General features: G+C 39.2%; 1 protein-coding gene across 7 annotated transcripts in view; it reads right to left on the reverse strand.

Moving 5' to 3' along the window:
- Positions 1–17,893, reverse strand: part of palm2akap2 (PALM2 and AKAP2 fusion) — an 83,417-nt gene that overhangs the window by 4,797 nt on the left and 60,727 nt on the right. For 4 of the 7 annotated variants that reach the window (XM_017489629.3, XM_017489625.3, XM_047161033.2 and 1 more), the window contains 3 exons: positions 5,902–8,065; positions 3,443–3,636; positions 2,328–2,366 (listed from right to left, as the gene is read on the reverse strand). In XM_017489629.3, coding sequence (XP_017345118.1) covers positions 2,328–2,366; positions 3,443–3,636; positions 5,902–8,065 — 2,397 coding nt within the window. Of the gene's footprint in view, positions 1–2,327; positions 2,367–3,442; positions 3,637–5,901; positions 8,066–12,641; positions 13,556–17,893 lie in introns of those variants that run through there. The other 3 variants (XM_053686652.1, XM_017489627.3, XM_017489628.3) reach the window with 3 other exon arrangements.

Raw genomic sequence — 17,893 nt, forward strand, 5'->3', positions numbered from 1 at the left:
TTATTCAATCAATGGGTAAAATGGACTCAAATTAATTAACTGAAAGCAATATAACACATTCACTCATGCACATCCCACAATTAATATACATTTACATACTGAGCACTTCATCTTACATCGTACTTTGAGCCTAATATTCCGTAACATTTGGGGAGCTGTAAATACACTCCACATCACACAATACACTCCACAGCACACAATACAGACTTGAGTTAGTGTAAACACAAGCTGTACAGGCTGATTACAAACAATGCAGAGGAACAGATACAGACATGCTGCATAAGAATGCCAGGTGGGCCGTCTAGATCTTTCATCAGGTCTTACAATCACAGGGATCATTGTATATTGTTTTACCAATGAACTGGAATGTCCAGTCCAAACTATACTGTCTACAAATAAGGCTAGTACAATAAATCTAGCACTGTGAACACAAGGATGCACGTCACGGGTTTCTCTGCTGTGTTAAACCTAATAGCATTTGCTGAAATGTTACATACTGAAGAATGGTAAAATGATACACGAGACTGGACAATCTTTGTTCATTATCGTATGCCAATGATATGAGGGAAGTGAGGATGTTGGATAGAGTTAATGGAAAGGAGATTTAGGTAGAACAGGCAACAGACAATGGTTTCCTTTGTGTTAACAAGGTGGACAACAAGGTGCAAACACTTTGCACAACATATAAAAAATAATGGAAGTGAATGCAGTACATGCTCACAAAGTATCCATCCCTGTTGAACTTTTCCACATTTTGTAGTGTTACAACCTGTTATTGAATGTTGAGAATCTATTAAAAAAATATTGAAGTGAGGGAAAAATATAACAAAGTATAACATAACAGTTGTGATTGCATAGATCTATCCATTTTCTGTACCGCGTATCCTACATAGGGTCACTGGAAGCCTGGAGCCTATCCCAGGGAGACTTGGGGTACAAGGAGGGGGACACCCTGGATGGCACAATCAAACACACTCTATGGACAATTGCATGTCTACATGCAGGTCTTTGGATTGGGGGAGGAAACCAGAGTACCTGGAGAAAACCTCAGAAGCATGGGGAGAACATGCAAACGCCACGCACACAGGACGGAGGCGGTAATTAAACCCCCAACCCTGGAGGTGCGAGGTAAACATGCTAATCACTAAGTTACCATCCCCCCCTGATTGCATAGATGAAACCCATAAATTAGTTCTGATGCAAACACTTGCCATCAGAAGTCACATCATTAATTTCCCCTGTGTGCAAATAAATTGTCACATGATCTCAATATAAATACACCAGAGTTTGTTAGAAAACATACCTGCACAAACAGCATCATGAAGTCCAAGTTTCATTAAAAGGTCTGCGAAAGAATCAGTCAACTCTTAAGGAGCTGGAGAGATTTATAGCTCAGAATGGGAGAAGACATACGCAAGACATACATAGTTCCACATTCTACAAAGCTGGGATTTATGGAAGAGTTGTGAGAAGAAAGTCATTATTGGAAAAAATGTCTCATGTAATTCTGCATGAAGTTTGTCAAAAGGCATGTTAGAGAGTTAGCAAATGTGTGAAAAAAGGTTCTCTGGTCTGGTCGTTTTTTCTGGCTTTGCCGCAAAGTGCTACGTTTGGTGGAAATCCAATGCTGCTCATTACCCTGAGAATACCATTCCCACCATGTAGCATAGTGATGATAGCATCATGTTTTGGGGATGTTTTTCATCAGCAAGGACTGGAGAACTGGTCAGGGCTGAGGGCAAGTTGAATTGAGCCATATACAGGGCAATCCTCAAAGAAAACATGTTCCAGTGTGCAAGTGACTTGAGAGTGGAGCGAAGATAAACCTTCCACCTGGACAATGAGCCCAAGAATGCTGCCAAAACTACACTGGAGTGGTTGATAGAAACATATCCCTGAGGATTTGCAGCTATACTTGCAGCCAAATGTGGTTCTACCAAGTATTGACTCAGGGGGGTAAACACTTATGCAACTTCCAAATGTCTGCTATTTAATTAAAATTGTCACCAAAAAAATTTGCACCTTCAAATGTTAGACATATTGTGTAAATCAAATGGTAAAATCCCAGTTAATTCCATCTCAGTTCCAGGTTCTAACACTATAAAATGTGGAAAAGTGGGGGGAGTGTAAGGCACTGTATATAACAAATGATACTGCACACAAAATGAATCATTATTTGAGTTGATAACGTCTTGTATGTCAAAGCGTTTGACACCACAGAAATGCCACACCCATTTGCACCACCAAAATGCCAAAGAAAAACGATGACATGCAATAACACGATGAGATGGACACATCGAGTTTTCAGGCAAGCAAAGTACCAGTACCTCAGATGTAACATCTTTAGCGAGCAATAGACGCACATACTGACAAGAAGGAAAAAGGAAGCGTTAGTCAATGAAAAACACGTGCAGTAGAGAGCAGCTTTAGAAAAGCAGATTTTTCACGAAGAACAGTGCTCTTCATTTCCGAATATATTAATAATATTAGATGCATTTTCTCATCAACACACAACAAGAAAGGATTTGTATTAGTGTATTTTACTTCCTCATTCATAGTAGCTGACATATAGGTTTAAACAATAAATTGGTGTTTGATTTACATTAATTAAACCAATGGCCTGATCACTGAATAGTCCTTTTATTATCATATCATATCATAATGCAGTGCATGTTAGTGCAATGGGAATTTAGCAAATCTACTTTAGGGGGATTCCAGTATAAGTTCAACACATTAGATTTTTCTAATAATGAATTCAAAATGAAACAGAAAGGCAATAATATGCCCTGTTTGCGAACGTATTTCAGTTCTTCCAGAGACTCTTTTTAAAACCGAAAAAGAAAGATACTTTCATTTATGGTGGCTTTTCATGTGCCTCAGCCTGTTTTAATTCCTTTTCTTTGGTGTTAAGCTGGAAAGTCCCTTGCCATTCCCTGTCTGAAAAGACGTCAGTTCACATGATGTAAAAGAGGAATTGCCCTTCAAAGCCACAGACTTGCATCACTCTCAAGTGAGGTAACGGGGCCAAAATCATTACAAGCTTTTCATTTAAAGCTTACACTACCAGTACAACATCTACAGTACCTCTTAGTGAGCTAACCAAACACATGAAACTTCCTATTTCAAATAAACTGGTATTATAACAACATGAGCTGAGGAAATGTAACTTAAAGGAATAGTCCTGTGAGATAAAGATAGTTAAATTATATTGATACTCTAGATCTGGCCCATGTCCAGTTCTAGGGATCTACTGATTACAGTATAGCGTTTTAATTCTTCCTACTGCTCACATCCCTGATCCAAAGACCTAATCATCAAGGTTTTCATGAGGTACGGGAGGTGTTTTAGGTCCCCAGCACTGGACTTAATAACCCCCTGCTGTAGAGGATACTTAACTGCTATAATGCAAAATAACTGCTTTTCTATTCATTATGAAACTCACACTGTTGTCGTCAGCCTTCTCCCGACGCCTGACTTTGTGTGTCTCATAATCTTCCATTAGGGTCTGCATGAAGTTTTTAGGCCGCTGGCTTCCGCCTGAGTCATCACTCCCCAGATCAGAAAGAGGGGATGGGAGTGCACCTTCAGAAGAAGCTGGAGATACTGGCGGGGCAACACGGATCTTTTCAATTTTACCTGAGCCAATGGAAGTAGAAAAGCATGTAAATGAGGGTAAAAAAAGCAAGGTGATGTTAAGTGAAAGAAGTTAATGAGTAGGTCAGTAATGCTAATGGAGCGAATGGATCCAAGAGTTAGTACCATGTTTACCAGCAGCTGCCTTATCCAACCATATAGCTTTTCTAGCTATAATTATCTGAATCACTTCTTTATTTATAAAGTATGTTGATTGTTACTGTAATAATACACCCTAAACAGAAATGACTTCATCAGTCTCAGGCCATTCAGCAAGTATTTTTTTTAATGATTTTTATGATGAATAGCACAAATGATGAGTTAGCGTAATTTGAGAGAGAACTAACAAAACCAGAGGAAAAATCACAGAGACAACTCTTAAAATAACTATTATTTAGACCTAGACTCCTGTTGGTGAATTTGTACCTCACTAACAATAAATGAATCTTAACTGGACTGGGATCTTTCCAAGAAAAACTATGTTCCAGTTGGTAATGTCACATTTCAGCATCAGATAATACTGAGGAGAGAAAAAGAGAAAGCTACTGTAAGACACATTCTTGACGGTAAGTAGTGCAGAAGGCAGAGAAGGGGAGATAACCTTTAATGTTTGCTTGTAGCTCTATACTGTCATTCCTCATTTAAGCTGAAGGGATTTTAATGGAAGGAATTTGTTGGCCTATAAGACCAGTGCCTTGTTATGTCCTAATCAAAATCTTGAGACAGTCATACCTTAAAAGAAGCAGTAGACTAAATATATATTAGCAAATACTGTATACTACTATTCTGTCACTTGAAAATTTGTTTCCATCTAAAAAATAAATAAAAGTAATTGTTTTATGATATTTTGCAATATACAAAACTTCATAACTTCATTTTTCAATGGTTTTGCATAAAGATGACTGATAATTATTATTACAACTGTATGCAAAATCATAAAACAATAAGTAAAACAATGAATATGTAGGGTTCAGTAGAATATCTTCAAAAGTACAACTGAAATATCCCTGTTTACAATATGTTATATAATTACAATGACTGGACTCTTAACCTTTAAAATTTAAGTAAAATATTACTAAATGGTAACGATTTTTTAGGTATAGAAAAACAACGCTCCCGTGACAAAATATAATGTGTTCCAAAGTCTCTAAAGCGATCTTTGACTACCCCCATTAATTTAACTTTAGTATTCCAACCAGCTCTCAACACATGATCCAGAAAGTCTTCATTCTGTAGTCCTATATTTAAGCATAATCCTAAAAAAGTATGTTGTTATCTGAAACATAAAAGTATGGATTGATGAAGGTTCTATAACACTGGTGTGATACAGTGGCGGCCTTTCAGTCAGCCTGACCCATGATGACCTTGAGCCTTTGCCATTGTATAGAAGGGATTCGTAACAATATTGTGCAATTCATTGTGCCACCACCAGAGGGCAGTAATTGATTGAGATTTAAAGATAAACACGTTTATGTATTACTATTTACCTTTAAGTAAAACAAATGTGACAAATAATACACTGTTTTCCATCAACCTACATTTTAAAAAACTTTGTGAAAGCTTGCTGTCAAATAAATATAAGATTGAAAATCTGACAAACAAAAGCAACAAACTCAAAGCAGTCATTTGTCCCAGACAGTGGTATAGATGCAGCACACTACTTTTATTTTTAAACACTGCCCACGAAAGCAGACTGTTGCTGGCCTGTGGGGCCACCTTTCACAAATTCAAACCATTCCTTTCAAAAATCTTAAAACTAGGAGAGTCCAGAAATATGACTCAAAGGTGGTAGCTACTGACTGTCAAATGTTGGGCTATAATGCCAATTAGGTCAAGGTTTTGGTGCTACCTTCTGTGGGATCCTAAAGTAATGCAGGTGCTGACCTGTTCCTTTAGTTTTAACAAATCTATGACATGTACCTGTGTCCTCTGTGGCTGTTCATTTAAAGTTAATGGTCTGGGACCAAATAAGAGTGACTTTTAATATTCCAGTCTAGGCCATTTCATTTTGGTTACCTTCAGTTATTTCAAACAGCTCATCATACATATTTAACAGATGCATCTCAGTACTATGAAAATTAATATAGAGAATGTAGAAAGCATTTAATTACTGTAAATAGCATTAGCAGATCTGCTTTACATGGCCATATAAAATAGGCTAGCACAAGAATTAGGTCAGAGTATAAACAAAGTGCACTCAAACTGTAGAAGTAGCAGAACTGCTACCCAAATATTATTCTCTATGTACAGAATATAAAACTGGCTTACCAGGAGCTGTCTTCCCACCAAGGACTAATTTGGCTGGAAGGCTGTTGGTCTTTTGTTTGTGAATGGGATTAATTATGGGACGCAAAATCTGGGCTTGTCGTTCCCGGCGAAGCTCTTCCTCCCGTTCCTGGGCAGCCCGGATCTCTTCCTCAATCATGGACAGAGTCCTCTGCTTGCGTGAACGCAGTTTGAAAGGCCCTGAGGTGACTTCTGTGCCTTGTGCAGGAGTCACAGATGCTGTGCTTCGGAGCTCTGCTGCCTCTGAGTACTTACTGAAATAGCTGAAATCTGGCTTCTCACTTGGTGGAGGAGAAGGACTTGGGGGCCTGTAAGCATTCACCGTTATAACTGAAGTTGCTTGAGCTGTAGGCACCTGTACAGTAGTTGTAGAAGCTATGATTTTCTTTTCTTCCACAGGGTATGGCTCTGTATCAGGTGGCATGTAAGGATATTTCTCCGCAGGTGTTGGTGGTGAAGGTTCTGAAGTCTCTTCTTGTCGCTCTGGGATTGGGGAGGACTGCTGCATAGCCTGGAGTGGTTCCCATTTGTTTGTCTGATGTGCAATAGCTTGCTGGATGGCATTTTGGACCAAGATACCTGCATGATATTCAAGTTCCTCCTCTGTCAAGCTGTCTGTTTGATAGGTGCAACTTGGTGATTTGGTGCTGCCCTCCACTTTCCCATTAATAGGTGTTGTGGCCAGTGGGGTAGAGGGGAAAGAGTAGTCACCAAAGGAATTCTCCAAGGCGGCGCTTATGATCTCATTGGAGGCACCACTCTCACTTATGTTATCCATGCTGAAATCATTGGACAAGGTCTCGAGCATAGTGGTATCCTGAGATCTAAGAGATAGGTCATCCAATCCAGAGTCTATCTCCTCAGGATGAGAGGAACTGTTAATGGATTGGTGGTGCAATTCATAGTCTTCATCCTTGAGGATGGTCATCACTGCTCGGGCACAGGTAAAGTCATCATTTTTCACTTCAGTGTCAGACATACTGTCCCTGCTTTGTATGGGAGAATCTCCAGAACTGCAAAAAACCCTTTCAGTTTTTACATGGTTCATTTCACCACCATCTTCCAGGGTGACTCTACCATGGCTGGTGACTGTTATAGAGCTGCTTGACCTATCAATATCAGAGGCCCTGGAGAACGGTTTGGCAGAGTATATCTGGGGAGACACACTTCTTTTTGTGGCTGGCTGTTGCTGTTGGTGCTTACTGTGCTCCATCTGAAGGAACTGTTGGCGAGCTGCAGAAAAATCAATCCCTTGAACCACAATGTCCTCCTTATTTCCCATTTCAGGCTGGAAAAAGGAGACTGTCTGTTTAGGGGACGGCTGTTGTACTCGGTTTGCTTCAGGTCTCTTCTGCTTTCTCTCTTCATATCTTCTTAGTGACTCTAATTTTTCTGGGTCCAACTCCTCCTCCAGTGTCTTTTCTTGTGGTGGGTTCCACCACTTTGCTGCAATTCCTGGATTTTTCTTGACTGCTTGGTCGCGAATGAGCTCCAAGCGCTCTCTCTCCAGCTCTGCAATCTCCTCTGAAGGCCTGACCTTTTTCACCCTTATTTCTTTCTCTGTTGGGGTATCAAAAAGCTTGGATGGCTTTTTCTCTTCATAGAAAGGACGAAGTTCAAATCGGGCCTCATTCTTGACTGTATCATTATCAGGTGACCTATTGTAGTCATCACCTATTATTCCTGGATGACCATTTGGTTTGGAACTGTTCAGACTGTCTTCAACATAGGTGGTCTGTTGTTTTCCTTCTACAACTACTGCATGACCTATTGAGGATGATGCATCAGAAATGTGAACAGATGGCCCATTTCCATCAACATATATTGCTTGGAACACAGGGGAATAAGTTCCATTTGAAGTCATCTCAGCTCCAGTGTCACAACAGTTGGCCTCAAGCACCTCGTCGAGATAACGTATTTCCTGGGCAACTTCTCCTTCATCCATCACTTCTCCTTTGTGCTTCACACCATTCTGGCCATTTGATGCATGATTAAGCTGGCTTTTGCTTTGCACCTCAACCTCCATGTCAGTCTTACCTCCACTTATAACACTGACTGGGTCTAAGAAACTGACACTCTTCAGGCTCTTCTCTGAGGTCCTTCTGCTCTTTAGTTCAGTGTCATCCTCTTTGAGCTGGCAAGATTTCTGAAAACAAACAGAAACCTAAAATGAGCTCAGGTCATTTCTTCTGACATCTCATACTAGTAATGGAGCCACCACTTGTGGGACATAACATAAGCTTAACCCTTATTATTCTTATGTTTATATAATCTGCGCACAGCACAGAGCTGAAAGGAAGCATTGCATTGGACCATCATGCATAATAGAGGAATACAACATGATAAGATGTGAAAGATAATGTGTTTGAATGGGTTTGCTGAACTCTGACCCAGGGAATCTGATCCTAGGTATAAATAATTTAAGAGGAAACCTTTTAGAATCCACAGTGATGACAATCGAATCCTAGGACACCACAGAGAGTGAAGTATACAAGAAACCCATTCTTATGGAATAACAAAATACACAATCTTATTTATAACTGTGCTCACCAGCTACCCATGATTCTAAGAAAATTGAATGTATTGCAAGATTTTTTTTTTTGGTATATTATATTATTGTACAGTCAGAATTGTTTCCAGATGAAAATGTCAATAATTTAATCATCTTGAGTAAAGAAATTATGTTAATGGGAACCTTAAAGGGTATTCTGTCTGGCTCAGTTCCCTGTCTGCTCCAGATGGTGCTGTTTAATGGCCAAACGAATAATTTCACTGAAAAAGTGGAATTGATTTTACGTCAGCTGAGTCTTCTTTGTTTACAGGGGACTAATAAAGGGATAATCCACTAGGGGTTTGACACAGATTGAGGAGCTGAGTGAAGTGGAGTCTCTGATGTGTGAGATATAGAAGGGTGTCGCAAAGATCCTAAAGCCCATCAGTCCTCAGGGGAAAATACCATAGAGTCAGCTCATCATAATTTTAAATGGTTGTCTTTTAACCAGGTAAGGCTGACTGTTTTTGATGTCAGAATTATAAATATGGGCATTGTATATAATATACACAAAATCCTAGATTAACTAGAAAATTCAGGAAGGAGTAAAGAAGAGGTATAGTAAATGCATGATGGACTGGGAAACATTTCATATGGTGACATTTTACATTTTCTTCTATATATAGTTCTGGAAAACTACAAGCTTTTCTGAACTTAAATAGTTTTTCCTTTTGCTAGAACTTTACTTGGGTATCTAAACTACAAATACGGTGACATCATTTTAAAGCCTGATTTTAAAGGAGCATCACAAACATTTTATGAATCAGTATCTGATCAGAAAGGGATAGATTTGGCTTATTTTGCTATGGCACATAGCTATCCAGGAACTTGATCAAAGCCTGATATTCACTGTGTGAGGAAATCACAAATAGCTAACAAGATCTTAGACATCTTTAGGTAGAGTGAATGTTTTTATAGACCAACACACAAATTTCAATAATTTGTCCCAAGAACCTATGCTTATGGCTTCTTGGATGCTATTTTTTGATTCCCCAAAAATTTCAGCATGTCTCCTGCTGAAACACAGCATTGAGCTGTAAAATTTCATAAACATGTAACATTTCAAAGAGATTTACAGTGTAGAAAATTACTGACTTTTCATATGAGTGCACACTGACAACAGGTTCAGTGAACAACAGAAATTCAATTGCTCAGCAATTGTGTTTTACTTGTAGGTGTGCATGCCTGAGCAGTTTTAATTGTTCCCTGTTGGTTAACAGTTAGTGTTTGTGAAAGGTCTCTGGTCTGTAAATAACACAGGTGCTGTTAAACACACCTCATACAAATTACGAGCAGTGAGAAAGAAGTTATATATGGTATGTGTCAACTTACAGCAAGCCCATATATATTTTAAGTGCTCTGTTGACTATGTGTCACTGGACACAAAAAGAGAAGTACACATAGCACTGGAAGGAGGCCAATATACTTGTATAAAACATGACAATCTCTTAAAGTTCTCTGGATAAAAAGAATAGGCATATCTATCACCAGACATGCATCATATTATGTTTGGTTATCAAGTTAGTCATGTTTAGCTAAACATTCTGAAGTGCTTTTCAGAACGTGAACTTTTCCCCAGGTCTCTGTTGTAAACTAGCATCTGCAAAAATAAAGCAATGTTTTTTGTTTCATTTATTTATTTATTTTTACGTAAGTTCTGCAATTCTCTCCTTAAAACATTTTCAGTGCCTTTATAACCCTAAAACATATCTGCACCAGATCATTTCTGGTTCGGTTTTACAAAAACACATTCTAATGAAACGCTTGTCTCATTGTCTTCAAGGCACTGTTTATACACACTGGGAGGGGTCATGTGGCATGTCTTTAATGCGTCTTTTTGTTATATCAGACAGTTTTCAATGAAAGCCCCTGTTCTTTCCCACTTGTTTTTGCCTCAGGGTGTGCTCACTACCACAGGATGATCCATCTTCTCTATATGGCCTATATATACCTCTGATATGTATACCTCTGAGCCAGTGTTGAAATTTTCTGTGATGTGAGCCTCTCCAAGTAACAAAAGATTAATCTGTATCAAAGCTGGTCATTTTACTGATGAACTCAGTGTTATTTCAACACTCATCTGGAAACTTAAAGGAACTTGATCATTTGACCTCTGAATCCAAACCATAAAAAATCAACACAACATTTGCAACACAAATCTGGATCAAATAAGGAAACTGAATCATTACCACATAAAAAGGGCAATCCCTTTAGCAATAGCATTTCTAACGGGCCATGATACATTTTCAGTGTGAAGGACTATTTATTGTATTGTATTATGGGATTGTTATTGTTCTCAATGGGTAATAGTGGTGTAATCCAATGACACTATCTCTACCTGTATCTGTTTAATATTCACACTAAACACACTGTAAAACACTGAAAAAACCCTGCCTGTGATATTTTCTAATGAATTTAGATTTTAGGTTTTATTTCCCAAAATATAAACAAACTAATTGCCTAATTTAAGCCATTGCAGCCCTGACCAGCCAGTTACTAAGGATGCTGTAAATGCATCATACAATGCTTGTTTGTCCCATGAGCGTGATATCTGACCATTCACTTGTGTCCGATTGAAAGTAAAATTTCCCGCATTTGCTCCTGCTTTTGTTGCATCCTGCAGGATCCGAGTCCTGAAATGCACCTCTAGTCTCAACCAGATGCTCTGGCATGCGTTCTAAAAAAAAGTTTAGAACAAATTATCTGTTCATTCTGAATAATGTATTCGTATTTGGGTACATTCCTAGAGGGTATCTTCATCTGAAACAGAAGGGCTAAAAAGCTTTGTGAATATTGTAGGAATGAGGCCACAAGGTGTTGCAATTACCATTATCATCATATCATGGCCCCTTTATCAATATGCTAACAATTCCAACACAGACATGCTGCAATTTTCAAATCTCCATCACATTTTTATTTTGGCATAAGGACAGACAGATGGAAACTGCCCCCTTCTGAGATGTCTGCGGCAGCTCACTGGCCACACATTTCCTGTCCTAACCTGTCCTGCAACACTCCCTTACCTAGAGATTGCCTTGTTGAGTTTTGTGACCCCAGCATTCTTCCCTTCTCTCTCTCACTTTCTCTAGGTCTCAGTCTTGGTCATGCTTCTTGGCAGCTTAGGCTGTAATAAGTCTCAATCTCAGTGGGGGGATGTGGATGCCCGGTGGGCCGCCTCTGACATTCCCTGCATAGTTCAACTGAACTCGAGGCTCCCGCTGCCTAATACAAGCGAGGAAGGATACGCAGCCCTGGCTCGTTTAATGAAAGCATGTGTTTCTGTGAGTATTTGTGTGCAAAGTAAACGAGACCATCATAAACAGCGCTTAGATGGATTTCACTCCTTACATTTTTGTAACATTCTTGAAATGTTAGCATTGAAGCATCTGGGAATGATTAGCAGATTACACATGATTAACACAGTCGGACCTCCCCTGACGCAGAAGACACACTGGGTTGGAATCGCTTGCTCAAACAAAACTTGCTGAAAGCATGTTGGTAATGCTAGAAGCCTTTGGCCAGCACTCTGAGGTTTTGAGTGTCTGACAGAAAGCACAGAATGCAATCAAAGGAGCATCACACAACACTGCTGACAATCCTCAAATCCTCCTTTTCATTCTCTTTACAGAAACAACATCTCACCAAGATAAGAATTAAAAACAACAGCTCGGTTTGAATGACCAAAATATTAGTGAGATTTGATTTGAGCACACTGGAATAACCAGAATTCTTTCAGACTCATAAAACCTGCCTGAATTTTAGGATTTTGCTATAAACACAATGAGCTAAACAGCATTTCAAAGATGGCGATATCAATGTGCCAAATTTACCTTTTAATAATGAATTCCCTCCAACTTCTCTTTACGTTTTCAGTCATTCACTTGGCAAAGTTTCCAATCAATGAGTGGAGAATCAAAACAGAAAGTCCCTTTCCATCCAGGCAAATGATAAACTCCTAGCTGCGAGACCAAATTTCCCTTTTAACATCCCTACACTGCAAGGCAGTCATGACCCAAATAAAGCTCTTCACATAAAGTTCTACTGCTCTTTGAGAAAGCCAATGAAACTCTGCCTAGCACAACACAGTCCTTTTCCTGGCTACTCCTTCTATTTCCCTTTTTCCTCCTCCTCCTCCTTCTGAGTGTGTATGTGAACCAGAGGCACACCTCACCCACTCTCCATGTTCTGTTTCCTCCTGATTTCCCCCTTCTCTTCTACAATGCCTCTCTTCTCTCTGCCTCTCTGATTTCTTGCCTTGTCTGGCTATGGGCTATGATGTCATAGGCAGAAGGGGTTTGGTTTTGAGAGAGGGGAATGTGCTCCCTGGACATTCATACACAAAGACCCCTGTGTCAGAGCCAGTCCTCTGTCCCTCTGCCCCACCTACACATAGCCTTGTATCACACAAAAAAGCCCCCAAAACACACTTTAGACCCCCAGACAGATGCAATGGAGTAGTAACACCACCTAAAAAGGAGATTACAGGATTGCTGGGTGGAGTCAGTCTCAGTGAGCCCAGCCTAAATATGAGCGCCACTTTCTAGGTGTATCCTCCAACTATGACAGAATAAGGAGTGACTCAAAAAATTTCATCTTGGAAATACGGATTTATGCCAATGCTTACACCGCAGACAAACAGATACCCTCACGCTCTATTACAGCATCCTCCTTTTAGGACATATTACCAGACAGGAACCTCAGGGTTCGTCTAGTGTAATCTGGGCACTGGACATTTAATGAAAAAATGGGCCATAGTTCAGAGACTCTAGTTTTCTAAATATGAAACATTACAGTTTCAGATCTTTTGTTGTTTCTCCTCCAATCACATCCATCCATTTTCCGTAATGCTTATCCTACAGGTGAGCCTGGAGCCTATCCCATCGAACTCAGGGCACACTCTGGACAGGGTGCCAACCTTTCAACCTGCATTGCAACCACACATTATAGACAAATTGGAAATTCCTATCAGCCTACAACGCACGTCTTTGGACTGGGAAACCTGGGGCAGCATGGGGAGAAGATACAAGATCCATGCACACCGGGCAGGGGCATGATTTGAACCCCCAACCCGTGAGCTGCAAGGCAAATGTGCTAAACACTAAGCCACAGTGCACATTGCAATTACACAGTAAACACTCTTTAAATAAGTAAATCTAGAGTCTTTAAGGGTTCTAGCTATTAATGTTAAAGTATACTTTTTAACATTGTTTTCTTAGCAGCAAAAATATTCCACACACCTATGTATTTCACTAACCGTTCTGGTGTGTAGTATGCAATGATCTATTCTTATCATTGTGTGTGATAGAGTGGACCGCATTATTGTCTTTGAAATGCTGAAGCAAAAATAGCACAATGAGTCCTCGTCCCAGGGAAAATGCCATCTAAGACTTTTAATGTCCTTGTGGCATAACGAATGAACTGACTTTTTCTGGGTTTTAAATTAACCACAGAAAACAATTGCATACTGATAAGAGTAACCAAGGTTACAGTAAGCTCTTATTGAAAACTGACTGTTGCTACTTTAAATCAAGGTTATTTATTTAAGTTACTCTGCACTAAAATATTCATATAATGTTCAATACCAAATTATACTATTCCTGTCATTTCAATGAAAATAGCTATGACTTTTCCCACTAAGGATTCTTTACTATGACTTAAATAGAAAACATGTATAGCGGCAGGAGTGTGTTTTTTGAGACTTCTCACATTTTACAGTCTCCTTGGAACATTTTGTGAAAGAGAAAATCTCTGTTCTACATAGAATCCTTGACTGTTTCCCTATAGGGGGTGAAGTGAAGTATAGTTTATAATTCCAGAGATCTTTTAAAAACTGTAACAAAATTATCAACATTAAATGCATGCCAAGTGAGACAGTCATCAGAACTTGAGTATGGCCCATAATATGATATGGTGTTATTGAATTTTTTTTTAGCTTTAGGTGTTTTTACAATCTATTGAAAGTATCTCAGTTTAGACAGATGATTGATCGCCTTGAATTCCTTCTGCCTGCACCTTTTATCCTGCAGCAATACATAAGCAATACTAAGCAATAATAAGTATTTAAACTTGCAGCAATACTAAGTGCCATTAAGTTGATTTTTTTAATTAAAATTTTATGTCCCAGTGTGCTGTACATAAAAAAGATTTAAAAAAATGTTTTATGTTAAAAGATAAAAGGTTTTATAATACAGCACATGATTAATGTGCTACATGTGGTTTAGTTTTCAGCCCCTTACTCAGAAACTGGAGCAGCTGAACTCATGGGAAATTTCACCAAGCAATATCTGGCTTTAATTTCCACAGTGAGCATTTAGTTTCATATTTGTGATTTCCCTGAAAGAGGAATTTCAGGACGCTTTAGTAATCAAGCAATGGCCTTATCTATCTTCTGTAATGCCCAATAGCTCCAAATGGAAAATCCATGTTTCTGTATTTCCAACACACAGCGAAATTCACCACCAAATTGCCTGAAATTGATGTTTTATCAGTTTTTCTTTTCACTCAAACACCACCAACGCCCGGAATAAAACAACCGTGTGTCTAACAATTCTGCATGCCAAGGCACTGAGCCGCCTCCATTAGCAGCCCACACAACAAACTCACTATTGTTAAAATTAACACCTAGAGTGTTACGCTGATCCCAAGTGTATACTCTGTAATTACACCAGCCTGTGATGTACCAAATATCACAGTTATAAGCAGGCACTCACTTATTAGAGACCTTTTTTGTCTAGTCATAAAACTCCATTTGATGTCTAATAGTTGGTGTTACACATCACAGCAGACCTACAACACTGCTGAGCAGAAACAAGTTAACATAAACAACCTAAGCTATACAAACTGCTTCAGACATGCTTACCATGCAATTACCATGAAATTAAATGCTTCACAAAACGCTTGTCTTTAAGGTTCAAAAAGCAGAGCTGTCTGGCATAATTCACGATGCCTTAAGATCGTCAAGAAAAACTAAGCACAATTTGAACCTTACAGCAAGGATGGTTTGTGAAGGTCATGGATAGAAGGTTTTGCTGAAATATAGGTCAGTGTGAGCAAATCAATACACAAGGCCACTGATGGTTGTTACACACACACACACACACATGCACAAACACACACTATTCAGAACAATAGACAGGACATAGCAAAAGAAATCAGGTTCCACCCATTTCTTTGAAGAAAGAAACCTTAAAAAACAAACCAACTGCTAAAGTAATTAAAAGGTTAGATGACATCCTCTAGCATACCGCCTCTTCTGTGTAGGCAACGATTTTGAGAAAAAAAGAACTCATTGCAGTAGAAATAGGAATGACTGTAAGGTTTGCGAGAGATGTGAATACTTTATACAAGCCAGCACAAGCATGTACTCTGAAATAGGTTATAAAAAAGTCCTATAGAGGAAAAATGCTTGAGAAATCCTTGAAGGTTCTATTGAATCCCTATCAGAGAGACAGGCAAGCTAAGAACCCTTAACTATCCAAAAAATGGTGGCATGGTGGTATAGTGAGTAGAATCTTACAGCTCCAGGGTCTCCAGTTCCCCCTCATGTGCTTTTGTCCCTGTTCCTCTGGGTTCTCCAGTTTCCTCCTGCTATCCAAAAATGCACATAATTGGATTGGCTATGCTAAATCCCCAATACTCCTTGGTGTTAATGAGTGTGTGCATTGTGCCCAGCAATGGACAGGACTCCCATCCAATGTGTATTCCTTACGTGCACCCAGTGTCCCTAGGATAGGCTGTGGACCCTCCATGACCCTGATCAAGATGAAGCACTTACTGCATACACACAGTAGCTTGAAAACTCTATGGTGCCATGCTATTATGGGAGGGTTATGACTATTGTGATAAGAGCACTTGAGAGAAATCCTGATTCATCAATACTCCACTGAATGAACAAATCATATAAGACTATATAAAAGGTAAGAATTCATGGAGAACTTACAGTAGTTACCCCTTAAAGCTTTGTGCATTTAGAGGCAGATCAGTGAGAGAACAAACTGGGAGGACAGGCAGGCGAAGGCCTCACACCCTGCTTCAAGCACTGCTGAAAATATAACCTCTAATCTGGAGAACGTGGTTGCATATACACAGCGTAGGAGGCTCATCTGTATACTGTAAGCAGCCTGAGATAGCCTGGCAGCACACACAAACCACTTCAGACAAGCAAAGCCAGATCTTAGATTTCCCAGCTTGATGACCCCTACTTGTGTCATTTGCTTTCAGTTAAGTTTTGTTTATCATGTGCGTTTGTTTTGGTCCTGTCTCCACCTCTGTCCTGTCATTGGTCTGTTTCCAACTATACTCACATGTTCTGTGTTTCATGTAGAATACTTTGCGTCTTGTTTCCTGTGTTTCGATGTTTAGACCCATGTCTGTGTTATCATATATGATTATGAATTATTCACTGCTATCTTCTCTTCCCTTATTTACACTAGGGACAATGATGATAATTCATGGATTGCCCCTAATAAATATGACATGGCTTTTACATACTTCCAACCTGCCTCATATAACCGCACATTACAGTTTAGAATCAGTAACCAAATCCGTTTTCAGAATCATACGATTTCTATCAGTGACACAGATTTCAATTAATTTTGACAATTCCAAAATGACTAAAATAAGTTGTATACCAAAGAAAATCTTTACATAAATTCTCTAATACCCAGCCTGAGCCTCTTTCCTCCACCACCTGTCAGTATGTCTGTCAAACATCTCACTGTTTATCACAGCGCTTAACTTAAGTTGAATCCCTGGAAGATTGCTGACACCTTGAACTTCCACTTTCCTTTGAGAACTTTCTGATCACCCTTTCACAAAATACACGCTCTCTGTATACTGTTGTATAATCTGCTATTGTTCTCAGCACATGGTTCTACTCTTTATCACATCCTGAGAATTTATCCATTTCTGTCCTAGTTCTTCTTCAGTCACTCAAGTCATCTCAATGCTTGACTACTGCAACTTGCGTGTGGTGATCCAAAATGTCTTGTCTTTACTCTTCCTAAATTTGCCCATGTGTCATTAATATGTAATTGAATCCTATATAGCATATATCAGATGAAATATCAATGGATTTTAACACACAGATATTTCTATAGTGAGACTCAGTAGTTATGAGACATCACATGAATTAGATGCAATGTATGACTGATCTGACAGTGTATTGATAACACAGTCCACAGAAATATACCGCAGTCTGGTCAATGGAATCAGAATTACAACAGCTTAATTGGATAATGACCATGATGCTGGAGACATCGGTGACATTAGTACCACAATGAAATTCAATTTTGCATATACCTAGACAACAGAGCCGACATGGTCTCTAATCGAATTACAAGTGTGAAGGAATCCATGACACATGACAATTTGACATTACATAGATTAGAGCTCTGCCAGAAACAGGCTAGTGGTTTATATAAA

The sequence above is a fragment of the Ictalurus punctatus genome, chromosome 16 (assembly GCF_001660625.3).
Source record: "Ictalurus punctatus breed USDA103 chromosome 16, Coco_2.0, whole genome shotgun sequence".
Taxonomy (NCBI): Eukaryota; Metazoa; Chordata; class Actinopteri; order Siluriformes; family Ictaluridae; genus Ictalurus; species Ictalurus punctatus.